The sequence below is a fragment of the Phaethon lepturus genome, unplaced genomic scaffold (assembly GCF_000687285.1).
Source record: "Phaethon lepturus isolate BGI_N335 unplaced genomic scaffold, ASM68728v1 scaffold1488, whole genome shotgun sequence".
Lineage (NCBI taxonomy): Eukaryota > Metazoa > Chordata > Aves > Phaethontiformes > Phaethontidae > Phaethon > Phaethon lepturus.
This window is the reverse complement of record NW_010555290.1, coordinates 40,957-55,842: the sequence shown is the minus strand read 5'-3', so window position 1 is coordinate 55,842 and position 14,886 is coordinate 40,957. Positions and strand designations below refer to the sequence as shown.

Genomic DNA, 14,886 nt, shown 5'->3' with positions numbered 1-14,886 from the left:
GAAAGGGGATTAGAGGAGAATAATGCAAAAAAGCAGTCCAGAAAGACAGGGTTTTTTCTAAGTGGTTTTTAGGCCAGCTGGATGGTTCAGGTGTTCCTAACTGCATCAGAAGTACTATTGCTTGGATGGATTAAAATCCTTTCTGCTGTTTCTTCCTAATAAGCATACTTCTAAAAGGGAAAGTTACACTGGGGAAAAGGAGAGGAGAAGGCAAGGGTATTCAGTATTGCAGTACTACTCCTCCTACCCAGTTAAATCTGGTGGTCTACCAAGTCTTGCTCTAAGAACATCATACATGTGAAACCTTGATTTGTGAAGATGTCACCTAGAAATAGAAGAGAGACCCTGAGATGAGTCAGTTGTGTTACCTCATGCGATTTCTGTATACTGGAGCGTGTGATAGGCAGCTGTGCTTTAGAAATGGTGGAAGAAGCAGAAAGCCTTGGTGTTGCAGAGGTGAGAAAGGTAAAGCTTTTGACCCTTGGGAGGTGGGTTTGGTTACATACTGGTCTTCATGTCGCCAACTTTAATTTTATGGTAATGGCTTATACTTTTCGGCACTATTGTTCCAGATCCATAAGAGTTTCATACCAAATAGTGCCATTTTGGCTTTCCTGTTTAAGACTTCCGTTACAATCCTGTTGACTAGAAAAAGAATTTACTTAGCTCCTCAGCGTACATCCAATATGAAACAATTGGATATGCATGAATGCAGAACGCGTATGTGTGTGGAATAGACAGCAAGATGAAGCACCTGACAAATCATCAATGAGGAAACCATCTTCTCATGTAACTTCACAGATTTAACATGAGATGAAGGTGCGGTTTTATTGTTTTGTTCAGGTTCCCCGATGAAGTCCAAAAGGAGCAGCAATATCTTTAGTTGGGCAAATGGATGTACTACTGTACCAGATCAGCTTTTTTTCAGGGTATTACAAGCACAGTCTGTCTATCCACCAGCAACTCTGGTTAAGTGTTCTGCATGCTTACTAGTGAAATCACGTGCTATTGTATGTTGTATTCAGTCGGCTCCAGAGCTGTTACGTGCAGGACAGTATTGCTTGCCACGTCTGGTATTTGATGCAGTATCTAATACCAGGCACAAGTACCTAAATCTCCACTGGACTTGTTGCTCTTGTTGCTTTTTTTTTTTCCTTGAAACTTCTATGCCTATGAACCTGATTTCAGCATCCTCTTTAACAGCTGTCATCTTACGTCTTTGTTCTACTATGTTGTCATTGCTTTTCCCCTTTATTATCAAAAGAAAGCATTTTCCAAGCCAAGTCTTTCACTTTTCTTTAATCCTTTTCCCCCCCCAGATCTCTTAATCTGATTCTTCTTCAGAACCTCTCCTTTCTTTCCTCTGAAACATACCTGTGTATAAATTATAATACAGCTTTATACTTACTGTTTCTAACTGCATGTACTACAATTCCTATTGAGGTTATATAAATAATAATAATACCTCCCATGGAAGCTGCCTCTGGTACTATAAACTGGCTCACTTCCAGCAACTGTTGCATGAAAGTGCTCAGGGTCGCTGATTACTTTTGTAACTGATAATTAATTGGAAAACAGATTTATTGTATTGGGGATGAATGATCTGGGCGCACTGACTTCCGTTCTTAGACTTTTGCTTTTTAGCCAGTTCAAACCTCTTGAACAGTAAAGGCTGTCTGGATTAACATGGTTGGAGTTCTAAAATTGTTTTCATTGAGTGTTTGTTGGACACAGTGGTTTTATTTTTATTTCATGGCAAAATTTAAAATATGGCATTTCTAAATTATCTGTGGCTTGGAAAGGACTGTATCTTTAAATGCTCATTTATCTTGGATTCTTAATGCTTTTTTATTGCAAAGATACTTGTGTGGAGAAAAGCTTTACACTTACTGTACAGCTTTTAAATCTGAGACTGTGGAATTGCTTGCATTTGCTGCTGAAAATAGAAGAAATGTATTTGTACACAGAACTTTTTTTTTCTTAATCTAAATCCAAGAGGGGAGAAGAAGTATTTCTATCTAAAGATAGAGGAAAAGGAAGCTCTACTCCTGTATTCTGCTGGGTTTGGGGAAACAAAAGTAGGGAAACAGAAGCTTTCAGCATGCTGGTGAAGAACAATGATCTCCTGCCCTTTCTGTTTATTTAGTCTTTTGAATTTACAGAAGTCTAGAAACTGAACTAACTAGTTAAATCAGTCCTCAAGGGCATTTCAGAGTGATCTGTCTACCCTGGTAGATTCTAGCTCAGGTCCTACACAGGCCTGTAGGTATTTGCTGTTAACCGTTTTCTCTCATCTTCAAAAGATGTGGAGAAGTATGGATACTTCAAGACTTTCATCTTAATTGAAATTAGTAGAGTCATGTTGTTAAATGACAGTCATGCAGATAAAACTCCAGGGAACTGTTGAAACCATCAAATAAATTTGCTGTTCTTGCTTCCTTGTCAGAACTGTTCTGAAACTTGATATTTTTTTTCTGGAGGCTTCATGTCTGAAAAAATACAAGGACTCATAAACTCTAACTTTAAGTATTTTTTTAAAAAAAATAAAAACTTTACTAGAAATTATTATAGTGGGTTTTTTAAGTTAATAAGGTAAACTAGACTGAAGTATTGTCGTCTTGCATAAGCATTTGCAAGAAGAAACCCCAGGGTCTTTGTGCAGAATTGATAGGCTTCAACAGGAGTGGGTAGTGTTTGAAGTTATGTATTCACCTTCATTTCTGAGATCTCTGCTCTTAACCTAGAGGAGGGGGCTAAGTTGTTAATTGAACACCTGCCTTTAGTTCTTGATAGTCTCCTTTTATTTCACATTTCTAAACAAAAAAATGTAGTGCAATATTAAGTGTATTTAAATGTCTTTGCACTGAGACAGAATATGGACAAATGATTGGGATGGTAAGCGTTTTAAATAATGTGTAAATAAGATGAAATGGTATAAATTGTAAGGATATAACAAACAGGAAGAGTGATGGCTTTCAGCTATGAGACATACCATCTTTTGCTTACTGGTTTTGATGCTTCTTGGCAAAGATTTATAGCAACTTTACTGAGTTCCTCTCTCTGGCTTCTCCGGAGGGGGGAATTTGAGATCACCTGTTACTTGTACGCTGCATTGCTGATGGTTTACATGTGGACTTTGTGCTAGCCTGTCACATTTAACTTCACGCTTGTTGTTCCCCTTTGGCACAAAATAATGCATTTGTCTCGTTTGCTCCTGTTTCTGGCAGATGGAGGTTGAGTGGGTGGCTGGCTGTTAAAAGGTAACATACTGTGTGTACAGGGGACTGTGTGTAAGAACGATAAGTTAGTGTTAGGCTTTAACATCATTGGAGAGTTGTTGCTGCTTAGGCTCTGACAAATAGAAATGAAGGAAATGAAATACAAAAGTGCATTTGCATTGTTTGTTTAGTTAACACAGAGATGTAGAGGTTTTCTGTATGGATAATTTTAGTGGACTACTTCTAAGCAAAAACTGGAAGAAAAGATGTAGTGAGAGAACAGGAGGTTTGGGGATTATAAGCACAGTGCCAGTGCTTCAGGAAGTTACAAATACCTTCATCCAGCTTGAGGCTGAGGTTATCGCATCTTTTTTTAGTCTCACTTTTATCAGTTGTGTTTCTTTTGTTGGACTGGGAGGGGTGTTTCTTTTTTCTGTAACACTGATCACAAAATGTTCTTCTTAAAGCAGTATATACTTAAAACTATCTTCTGTGTTTCTGGGAACACTGTAATGTTATGTTTAAATTTGTAATAGGCACAGAAAAAGTGCGGCAAGCTCAGGACTGCAAGGACCTCCATGTTGTAAACCCTGATTGGCTTTGGAGCTGCCTGGAGCGCTGGGACAAGGTTGAGGAACAGATCTTTCCCTTGAAGGATGACTACATCAAAACACACAGGTGAGTGGGAACTTGGGGGGAGTAGGGGCCATGAAAATAGGTTATTCATACAATGACACTAATTTGTTAATGCAGCTACAAAATCAGTTTCTGGCAAACTCAGGATGGTGTGCAGTGCTTATAGATCTTATGCAAGAACCTCCATTTTTGTCCATTTCTATGCTGCTTAAACTGAAGGCTGTTAGGGGGTTGGGAGGCAGTTCAGCAACTATCAGAATCAGGAGAAACCAGTGATACTGGTAGCAGCCCTTGTTGTTGTTAGCCACCTTCAGCTGGAGCAGTTGACCTTATCGGTTCATCCCCAAATTAAAACAGGAAATGCCGTCAAGGCACAGGATCATTTGTGCTGCCAAATTAAGAAAAAGATGTACACACTCCCACAATGTGACAAATTGCTGAAGTATGGCATTTTTTTCTGAGACTTAGTAGTGAGGAGGAAGAGAGAACACAGCAGAAAAATCTAAGAGGGTTTGGAAGGCAGGAAGGTAGAAGCAAAAACTGGAAGAAAAGATGTAGTGAGAGAACAGGAGGTTTGGGGATTATAAGAAAGTCTTGAAGGAAGAAAGACTTTAAAATAATCAGTGTACTGGGATGACAGCAAATAGAAGGGACAGCCAAAAACTTTATTAACACAGAGGAAGTCAGAGGACTGTTAACGTCCTTTCCCTTCAGGAAAGTGCCATAGCTAAAATAACTCATGACAAGATACAGTTGAGCCAGCTTCTGCTTCTTGACTTGTTACCTGTTTGGATAGACTCACATTAATAGCATCTTCTATGTTTAGACAGGAAGGAACACAGCACATAGGGTTTTCTGTATTAAACTGATACTGGTGTGATTGAGTAGGCTAGAGATTTGCTTTCTGCTTAAAAGACACTATCCCTTTGAGGGCAGAATGTGTGTATGTAAGTCCTCATATACTCCAAAGACACCGAAAGTAGAAATCTCTGGAAGTGAGGTCACTTATCAAATGGGAGACTAGGTAGAGACCCAGGATCTCTAAAACTTAGGAAAGAGATGTAGCCTACTTACAGCTTGACTAGAATACTTTTTTAAAAAGTGCTATCAGTTGTTTGGTTTTTTACTCAAACTTTGGAACATTCGTATGGGATGTTTAACTTGTCTCAGAGGCTTGACACTGTCAAGTTTTCAGCAGAAATCTGGATAGTGACTTGTAAGCATCATTTTTTGATGTCTAGATGAATGTTGGTCTTTCTACCTATCTTACTTTACTCTTCTGTTTTATTGAAACATGATGATAATTTTTACTACTTCTGTGTTTCAAATGCAATATACCTTAATGTCATACCTTCCCTCACACCATACCCCTCAAAATTCAGTCAGTAAGACATCTGTCTTAATGTAAATACTTTTTTTTTTAACCTAACATGTGCAACTTCTTTCGATAAGATTTTCTCCTTAATGAAGCTGCTTGAAATAGTGATTACTAGTCCAAAGCACTTATGAACTAGGTGAGGAATGAACTCTGAGAAAATATTTCCAAATAAAATGAGTTTACTTATTCTTTTTTTTGCTATTCTTAAACTTGGAATTGGTTGACCTTAAGTATTGAGGGTACAAAACTACTTCAGAAACATCCATGAAAGTGTGTGGTAAAAATCTTCTGGTTTTTGGCATTTCTAATACTTGTTACAATATAGTTTAATTGTTTTTTCTATAGCATTGGTTTCATAGTGCATAACATGCTGTTTTATTTGAATTTTTTTTTAATTATGCAATTTGTTGCTTTTTTGTGTGTGGCACTTCCATCATAATTGGATGGTGTGCCATAATGGTGATTCCTGCAGACTGATCTCCAAATGTTTATGCTGACACTTCTAAAATTATATTTTAAAATGTAGCAGGGTGATCATAGGTGGCTTAGTATTTTAGCAAACAAGTTTGGATGACTTGGAGATTAATACCATGTGTTTATTTTCTCTGAGCCAATTTGGAGAGCAAATACTAAGATCTGATAAAATACTGTGCTTTTCTCTTTGTTGCATACATGCAAGTTACCATGCTACTCTGATTGTGCAGTAGTTGCTACCTGGAAGCAATTTCAGTAGCTTGATGTGCTAAGACAATTTTTAAGGCACATTTAATAGTTTTTTAATAATGTAAATATGACATCTGTCTTTTCATTTTTCTGTTTTAAATTTATGGAGCAGAAGAAATGTTTCCTCATGAATCTTCCAAACCATTTTTTTTTTCCCAACTTTATCTTTTAGAAAAAAGGAATGCTCGTTTTTTATGTTCTGATGAGATAGCTCATTTAAATTTCTAAAGCAATTTTTTTCTGAACTTTATCCAACAGAGAGAATAGCCCTGCCACGTTTCCTGATACACACAGCACATTTCAGACAGCTCTGTTTCACCCAACACCCATTCATCCAAAGTCTCAACCTGGTCCTGAAGTTCGACTTTATGATCCTAACACTGGAAAGCTAATCAGGAAAGGTGCTCAGACCTCTGGCCAGTCAATGTACATCCAGTCTCCAGCTCCTCCAATCACCTTACCAGTCCACGGTGAACACTCATCCTTCAGGTACCTAAAGCATAGCTAAGAGTCACTTCAACTGTATTTTCAGATGCTGTAGTCAATTTAACTTATTATCTTTGCATTTGATCAAATTGTCATCTTTGCTGCAGTTACTTTGTTTTCTAAAAAGCCAAGGAAAAGAGTGAAAGTGAATAGCCAGCTGAAGTGAAATCAGGATGCTAGACTTCCAGATGCCTTTTATGCCTCACCTAAGAGCAACTAGAAGCCTCAAAACAAATAAATGCACTGTGTAGTTTCTGCAGCCTAAGGAATGCTAGCATAACTCATCTCTGAAGGAAGACAGCCTAATGTTTTTTAACAAGTTTTAGAATACTGGGTTGGTTTTTTGTCTGTAAAATATACCTGATAGCATTTGCCTTTTGTTTATGAAATTTTCTTCTTCACCTAATTCCTTCAGATGGGACATTAGCTCTGTGTTTCATTTTGAAGAATATCGTAAGATGGTGGAAGAGGGGTGTAGCTAACTGAATATTATTAAATAAGGCCATTTGACTGAGTGCTAGTTAATAATCCTTAGATCACTAAATCAAGATACTAAAGCACCGGAAGAGGAGGCGGCCTGCTTTTTGAAGTACAAAGGCTAGCATCTGGACTTTGTCAAAATTTGTGGATTTGCTTAAGCTGCAACAACAACACTTGTCTTTTAAGGATGCATAAAATATCTAAAATTCGTCCCTTAAGTATCTACGTAAAAGATCTAACTTTCTGGATTGCTAAGAAGTTTAGCAAGACTTGTTGATTCCAGTGGTAAAGAAGTATCCAGTTGAAGACAAAGCTTTTCTCTTCATAAAATGTGATCAAAATTTCTTTGTACAATGTTATTAGAGTATAGCAGCTGTTATAAAGCAATTCAGTTTTCCAAACAACTACAAAAACACAAAGCGCAATTATAAATTCAGTTTTCTACCTTTCTTCTCCCTCCTCTGCCACTTTTATAGTGTATCACTTATAAAGGTTCTGTATATTAGTGTAGCTTGTTATGTTTCCACTCTTATCTTCCTGTTGCTAAATTATTTCAAAATACGTTTTTTTCACTTGTCATCTTTTTATAGGCTTTTTCTTATTTCAGCTTCCTTGTTTCTGTCAACACAAGTTTTCTGAGTCTCTTTTGTGAAGACATCTTGTTTTCACTTCCTTTTTAACTGTGTCTTTAAAGTCTGTATTTTACTTTACTATGATATGTTAAATGAACAGGAAAACCTTTGAATAATCAAGACACAGCATGTATCTAGAGAGGAGGTGAAAAGCTTTTGGTTTTGTTTGTCAGTTATTGTGGAAAGGAATTTGTCTCGAAATAGAGCTGGGAAAGTTGTACACATATATAATTGTCATGACGCTTCTAAGATGCCTCAATATGATGGTTTATGTTGCTATTAACGCAGCATTCAATGTTTTAAAAAGAATAGGTTTTGGTGTTTGTTCTACCTTTGTCAACAACTTAATGAAGAGTTATGTCCACACCTCTAAGCTTGCTTTTCTTTAATGCAGAGGTGCTTCTTCACTTCAACATCTTATGGAAAAGGAGATAAATATACTTCAGCTGTCTGAGTTTCTCAGAGCCCCAGACAGGTTTTGGTGGTGGAGCAAGACTATCTCCTTTCTACTCCCTTATTTTATTTCACTTAAGCATTTTTTTTTTTTTTTGACTGTCAGTGCTCAGGGTTGAGATGCTTTAATCTAAAAAAAGTGAATCCAATTAGTGCTGCAACTTCACCCCATAACTAAGCAGTTGTAAGAAAAGTGATTAGCGTAAGATATATGCTGGGAAATAGTAATTTCGTCACCATTGTCTGTTGATTTGGTTCTAGTGGTAAAATTAGTGACCTGTAAACACTGATCTCTTAATTGGGGCTTGCCTATATTCCTCAGAGCAGTTCTGCTATCTTCAGTTCAGGTGGTGAGGGGTGTCTTCGTAAAGCCTAGGAGGAAAGCAGTGCAGTGATCAAATACCACTTTAAGTACTTTTAAAGGATAAGGAAGTATAGTGCAAGCAGAGCACAAAGGCTGTAAAGAGGTAACAAAAAGCTGAATAGGAACAGTTTTGCTGTGTTTTGACTGAGCAAGAGCTGAGACAGAAGTACTGTATTGTCGCCTTGCTTTATCTTAATGCATATGTCAATGATAGCTTTTAAAAAAAACTTCACATCCGATTTAAAAACTGATGTGATATTTGACTTCAGAGAAAATGACCTTAGTGCAGCCCTTTCTTGGTAAAGGGCAATGTATTTTGTGTCCTGACAGCCTTCATGTGCACGTATGTTCACTTCCTACAGAAAGATGAGAGTATTTGTAACTAAGCCTGCATTTAAGCAGAGTTAGATAAAGCTGTTGACACTCACAACTGCTGCTGTTGTGGGTGGATGTAGTCAAAGCCTCCAATAATCTTCTTTGACAGTTGCGAAAAACTTCATCTGATTCTGCATTTCAGACAGTGGGCAACAAAATTGCATGGCTGCAAGAAGAAACCTTTGGGGAGATGGTAGCTACACGTGCATAGCAATGGTACTTGGTCTCTTACTGTAAGAATACACCTTGTGCTTAAAAGAGAACCTCTTCCAAGGCTGATTACTAAAAAGAGCTTCAAGTTATCAGAGTACCACTTCATAAGAACTGTTTCAGTTCTCATGTCTATTATGTGTGGGTTCAATATTTTTAGTTTCTTTCTGGGATTCAACTTGAAAGATAATTTAAAATAGGATATGACTAGTTCATATACCTGCATGCCATTTGCAGTGAAACTGTCACCGGGGAATTACAGATGGTTCAGTTAATGTGGTCGACATTTTGTGCGACAGGCGCAGATCTTGCCATTGGGCTTGAGTCTGTGAGACTTGAACACCTGCTTTTTGTCATGGCTGTTGGAGCCTGCCTGGAAGGGTGGCAAAGATCTTGCGGCTGTACTGGGAGGGAAGGGAATGCAGTGCTGCTCAGTGGCTGCTGATGACTGGCAAGAGCTCTTCTCTGTCTGAGAACAGGAAGGATTCCTCATTAAAAATAACCCACATGTCAGAGCTTTAACACTTTGTATGTATCTTAACAATCTGCATTTTCATATGGAAACAGCATTCTACAGACATCACAGTAAACACTAAAGTTGTAACAGGTCATGAGATGTGTAATGCAGCGTTGTCCAAAAAAAAAAAAAGGCAAATGCTAATGGCATCTTGGACTAGAATAAAGAAAAAATAATATTACAAGTTAAATTCTAGTGAACACTAATAATACGCTAACAGATGAGGCAAGGCTTAAAATATGGATTTAATTAACATGTGAGAAGTTAAGTGGCACTCTGGTTTTAAACAATGCTAAGATGCACCAAATGTTTCATCTGAAGAGGTGTGTCAAGCAGATGTTGGTGGCTGAAGCAATTCTTTAAGATTCATATAAATTAATTTTACTTAGAAAATTTGTGTCTTTACATGCTCATTGTTACAATTTTTCCTATCTAATGTTATCAGTCTTGTTATGACATCAAAAATACGAAGTACCAAATTGAAATAATGAATGGAATTTAAATATTTTCTACATTTTCATTATGCTTTTGCCTTGTTGCTGTATCAATGAAAGTGTTAAGATGCTTGTTACTTCCACAAATGTTGAACTCACCCTGCGTGAGGTGAGTTATAGCACACGTGCGTGTCCTTGTGCCTGTAAGACTGGCAAGCACAAACCAACCTGTGCAGGGTTGAATATGGTGTTATTTTTGAAAAAGTACTCATGAGTCTCATCTGATTAGAAATAAATGTAAACTCCTGCATTTGTATGTCTTTAAATTTTAATCAACGTAACAAGCACCTGAAAATGTAAAGCCTGAAAAATGTCTTTGATAAAATAAAAATGTTTCTTACAAACCTTAAAGAAGTCTTTGTTTTATATTGCTTTTCGGAATGCTTTGGTGAGACATCCCAGTGGTTTTTTATCTAGCAGTAGTTGGAAAATACTGGGAAAAAAAGTCTGACAGAAACCTTTAGAAGCTATTCATACAGTTATTTTACTGTTAATGTTTGTATATAATAATGTTGTCAAGGATAAGCGCACGTTTTATTATGCAAAAGGAGGAGTTCTCACTGTCATCAGTATGATAATGTGTTCTTACAAAACATACTAGTTTTATTTCTACTCTAAGAAGATCTGCTTGGCTGCCTGCTACATAACTTGTGTATAATTTTTGGTATGGTTAAGCTTGTCGTGTTTTTAATACGTTGTTAAAAGTTGTGTAAGATGCTTATACCTTTTATTTTGTCATTATCTGTTTTACTGAGTATGTAAATAGCATCACCACCTTTCTTTTGGCTAGGGTACCAATTAAAAAGGGTGGAAATAATATTTTAAAACATCCTTTTGGAAAATACAGTGGAATGCTGTATTTTTTTTTAACCTATGAAAGTTCTTGTCTGAGAGCAGTTTAATAGCAAAAGAAAACTGTGTGGTCTTCTAAAATAGAAAATATTGGGGGGAGGGGGGTAGAAAAAACCCAAACCTGTTAAACTGTGATGAGAAACTCTTAACAGAAAAACAGTTTGGTTAGTTCATTTATACAACATTCCAATTGCTGTTTTGGCTTCATAAGAAATTCCCCTGTAAGAAATGACAGACATGAATTCATGTTTTGAATGCCCTATCTCCTGCACCTATTCATGGGATCTGACAGAAGAGAGATGTTTATTTGGGAAATATGAGCCCTCAGAATTAACTCAATTGACAGCTTTGTGTGGCTTTCATATTTCATATGTTCTGGGATTGAAGTACTGATGTAGAAAAAAATCTTGGTATTTAGATGATAACCTTCTTAAGAAGCTGTCAAGTTCATGAGAGGAGAAACGATTGTGTAGAACCTTACCTGTGACTGGAGTTACATAATAATGGATTTTTTGGGTGGGGCTGCTGATGTCAAGCTGTTTCTTGAAAATCCAGGCTTGATGAGAAGCAGCCATCCTGCGCTGAAACTCTTGTCAGCAGAGACCACGCTGTAGCCTCTCTCAGTTGCCACCAGCCTCAGAAACAGCTTGATGGTATCTCACCTGGTAGTTACAACTTGAAACAGCTTTTTTATTTCAAATACAGTCACTTTTATACTTTCTTGGGGTAATCGTTCTCCACACACATAATCTTTGAGACCCATGAGCTTTATGACCTGAGGTCTTTGAATGGGATTCTGAGTGGTGCTGAGCTGCTGTAATGTGTTACAGGGGGTTAATGTGACTGTCCAATATTTGTTAAACTGTATTGTGTAGCAGTTTTAGCTCCTACAAGTACTTAAGAGTTAAGTAATATTCACAGAAGAAAAGTTACTCAAGAAAGGCGGAAGGCTCCTGCTGTTGTTCTAGATGTAGTCTTTCTCTTTATTATTGTTATAAAGCAATTCCCATGAAGTTGTTATTATTTTTTCCATTTTTATAAACATTTTAACGTTCCTTTTTGTATCTGCATGTTCTGGTTAAATACAGTAACTAACGAGGTAATAAAATACAAGCTAAGAGAAAATGCTACTTTATTTGAATACACGAGCCGAAAAGAAATATGGTCTGTTTTGCATCTCATCCAGGCTTAGCATCTGGGAAATGTCTGAAGATTGAGGCTGCAGAAATGAGCTTTCTACTTACCAACCTCTTGTCTGTAAGGCTGAGAAATAGAAAGGTGTACTTTGAGACTCAAGAATACCAGCATAACATAGATCAGGAAAAATATATTGGAATGTAAGAATTGTTTCCTGAATGATAAATGTGTCAAGTGATGGACACTTGAACACAAACCTTAAAATATTTTAAGGGCAATGCATCTGCAGCTAGCAAAGCAATTGGCTTCAAGAAGGATTTTATGGTTACTTACAAGAGCAATGGGAAGGCAAGAGAGTGAGTACCTTGTCAAAGGTGGAATAAGACCTTCAGCCATCAGACTGAAAATAAAAACAATCATTAGGAGACTTATCTATCTTCCGTTGATGAACACAGAATCCTATGAAACAAAATCGTAGATATTCAGCAGTCATAAATTGTTTGTAGGATTTTATTTCTAGACAAGCTGTAAGTCAAGTAAATCTTTCTTATGTGGGACCCCTGAAATTTTTCAGAGTTGTTCAACCACATCAGCAGCAGATGTTTGAAGAAGACCTACCAGCAAGTGAAAATGAAGAGCAGCCTGGTCCATCTAAGCGAAAACGCCAGCCAAGTATGTCTGAGACAATGCCCCTGTACACCCTGTGTAAAGAGGATTTAGAGAGTATGGATAAAGAGGTGAGCTAAACTAATTCTGACAGGCTTCTAACGTAATGATTGTTAGTTATGCATAACAGTTTAACTTCTGTTAAATTATACATGTATGAGAACTGACCTTGTATGCCACTACGGTAACTTCAAATAAAAGTCACAGCAGACCAAGAAGTACAGTTCAGTCTAAAATGTAGTTCTGTTCTGCAAAGCAACCTTGAATTCAGGAATGGGAGTACTCTTGTGTGTAAATAGGCCTGTAATTTAAGTAGAGCTTCGACATGTAAAACACATTATCACATTTGCTGTGTGTTTAGCTTTGCCAGGTGTCACTTTAAACTTTTTTTTTTTACGTAAATCTTCAAATAATCTGAGCAAAACCAGTGGTGGGATGGGAGAAGAGATGTCTGTGGATGTAAAAGGTACAGGCTGTAGAGAAGATCAGAGAGCCAAAGGGGAGCATGGAGCCTCATTATGCCTAGACATGTAGTTGCAGTGCTGTTAAATCATAACTATCATGGTTCTGCAGGTGAAGGGAGCTTTCTGTTACAGAGTGAACTGTACTTTTTTTCATACAAAAACACATTTGAAATTCATTGTGAACCTCTAGCAGCTGCGTATTTTTCACTTATCCTTGTGTGTGCTTTTTTTCAAATGAGCCACCATCTTACAAATGATACATAGAGGAAAAAAATACCTATCATTGCACACCATGTTTTCATGAATTTCTTACACTGTGTGTGATGTTACTATAAAATCTAGTGACCCTGGAGCTTGAATTCATCTTTAAGCTTAGATCATTCACTGGGGTGGGCATAGGAGTGTATAACTTTCCAACTTCTGGCAGTAAGTTGATTATAAGGTTCTAGCCATAACAGGCCATAAGAGTTACCTTCAGAAAATATACTAGAAGCGTGAGAAGGAAACTGCATATTTCAACAAGGAAAGAAAGAGTTTATGTATACAGCATAGCATAATTTTGAGATATGCTGTTGCTAAAGAGGTCCTGGACAAACTTTGAGCTAGAATTCTAGGGAAAGGTCCAATAACTTTCAATCACTGTGATCTACTCTGAACTTCGGATGAGTGCAAGCTTTTAACTTTACTCAGTAACTCTTGGGAGTTGACGACTTTTGATTTCTTTTGCTTTTTGTTCCAAAGTATTTTGCACGTTTGATCTCAGACTTTCACAAGAAATAGTCTTTCTTCATGTCATGATGTCAGTCCCTGAATCCATCTGTGTCTTCCTTCTGTGTTTCAGTAGTACTTGAAGCAAATTGTTATTATACGTTGTTTTTATGGGTTTTGTGTACTAACATTTTTCTAATAGCGTGACTTTCAGAAAACATTAATGAATTGCTGTTGCAATGTGTGCACTGAGCCAAAAGAAAGTGTGCATGTTTTCCAGAATTACTGCATGAAGTATTTATTGTTCTGTTTTTAAAGATACTGTTTAGGGACCTTGTTAAAAATCTGAATCTTCTGGCAGTGTCTGTTTTGTGAGTGATGGTTCTCTATGCAGCTACAGTTAGACCAAAGAAATTGAAGTTTTTCTACCTGTCCTATGTATATAAACATCTTAAATTATGATGATTTGTTTTTAGATTATGCTTTTACTTAAGCTGTGTATTATGTTTGGAAACCAGACTACATGAACTTCAGAACAAATGAAGCCCAAATTCAGTGCAGTTATTTTTCCATAGTTGACTTAGCTTTGGTTCCAGGAGTATGATTTGAGGTTATAGTTGCTGCAAAAAGGTTTCCCTTCCACCAGTCTCTGTTCCTACCCCTGTCTCTATTAGACTTACATTTCTCTGATCCTCAGGCAGCTGAACCAGTAGAAACTCTGTACTTGTTTTTTGGCGGGGAGTATGTTTTGGGTTGGTTTGGTGGGGAGGGGCATGAGAGTTTCTAGTATTTTAGCTCCCTAACATGGTTTGATCAAGGATCAAACATCAGCACTGTCAAGGAGAAGAGGGCACAGAGGACACATATTGGGAAGGTTGAACTGGACATGGTAGTGCCAGCAGGTTGTTATCTCCTGGGAGCTGTAGAGACAGCCAAGGGAGACTAGCCTTGGGACTGCTAGCATCATCTTGGTAAAGATAATGTATTCATATGCAAGAAACGTAGTGTAAGTAATAAAACAGGATTTTATGGGGTTGTCTGGGAGTGCACTTATGAAATGGAGAGGATGTGTGGTAACATAGTCCATAAAATA

General features: G+C 37.3%; 1 protein-coding gene across 1 annotated transcript in view; it reads left to right on the top strand.

The window, feature by feature from the left end:
• CTDP1 (CTD (carboxy-terminal domain, RNA polymerase II, polypeptide A) phosphatase, subunit 1) overlaps positions 1-14,886 on the top strand; it is a gene marked incomplete at its 3' end in the record, with an annotated part of 58,883 nt that overhangs the window by 20,043 nt on the left and 23,954 nt on the right. Inside the window, exons 8-10 of the mRNA XM_010292094.1 lie at positions 3,755-3,896; positions 6,214-6,444; positions 12,530-12,692. Of these exons, the coding sequence (XP_010290396.1) occupies positions 3,755-3,896; positions 6,214-6,444; positions 12,530-12,692 (536 nt within the window). The remainder of the gene's footprint in view (positions 1-3,754; positions 3,897-6,213; positions 6,445-12,529; positions 12,693-14,886) is intronic.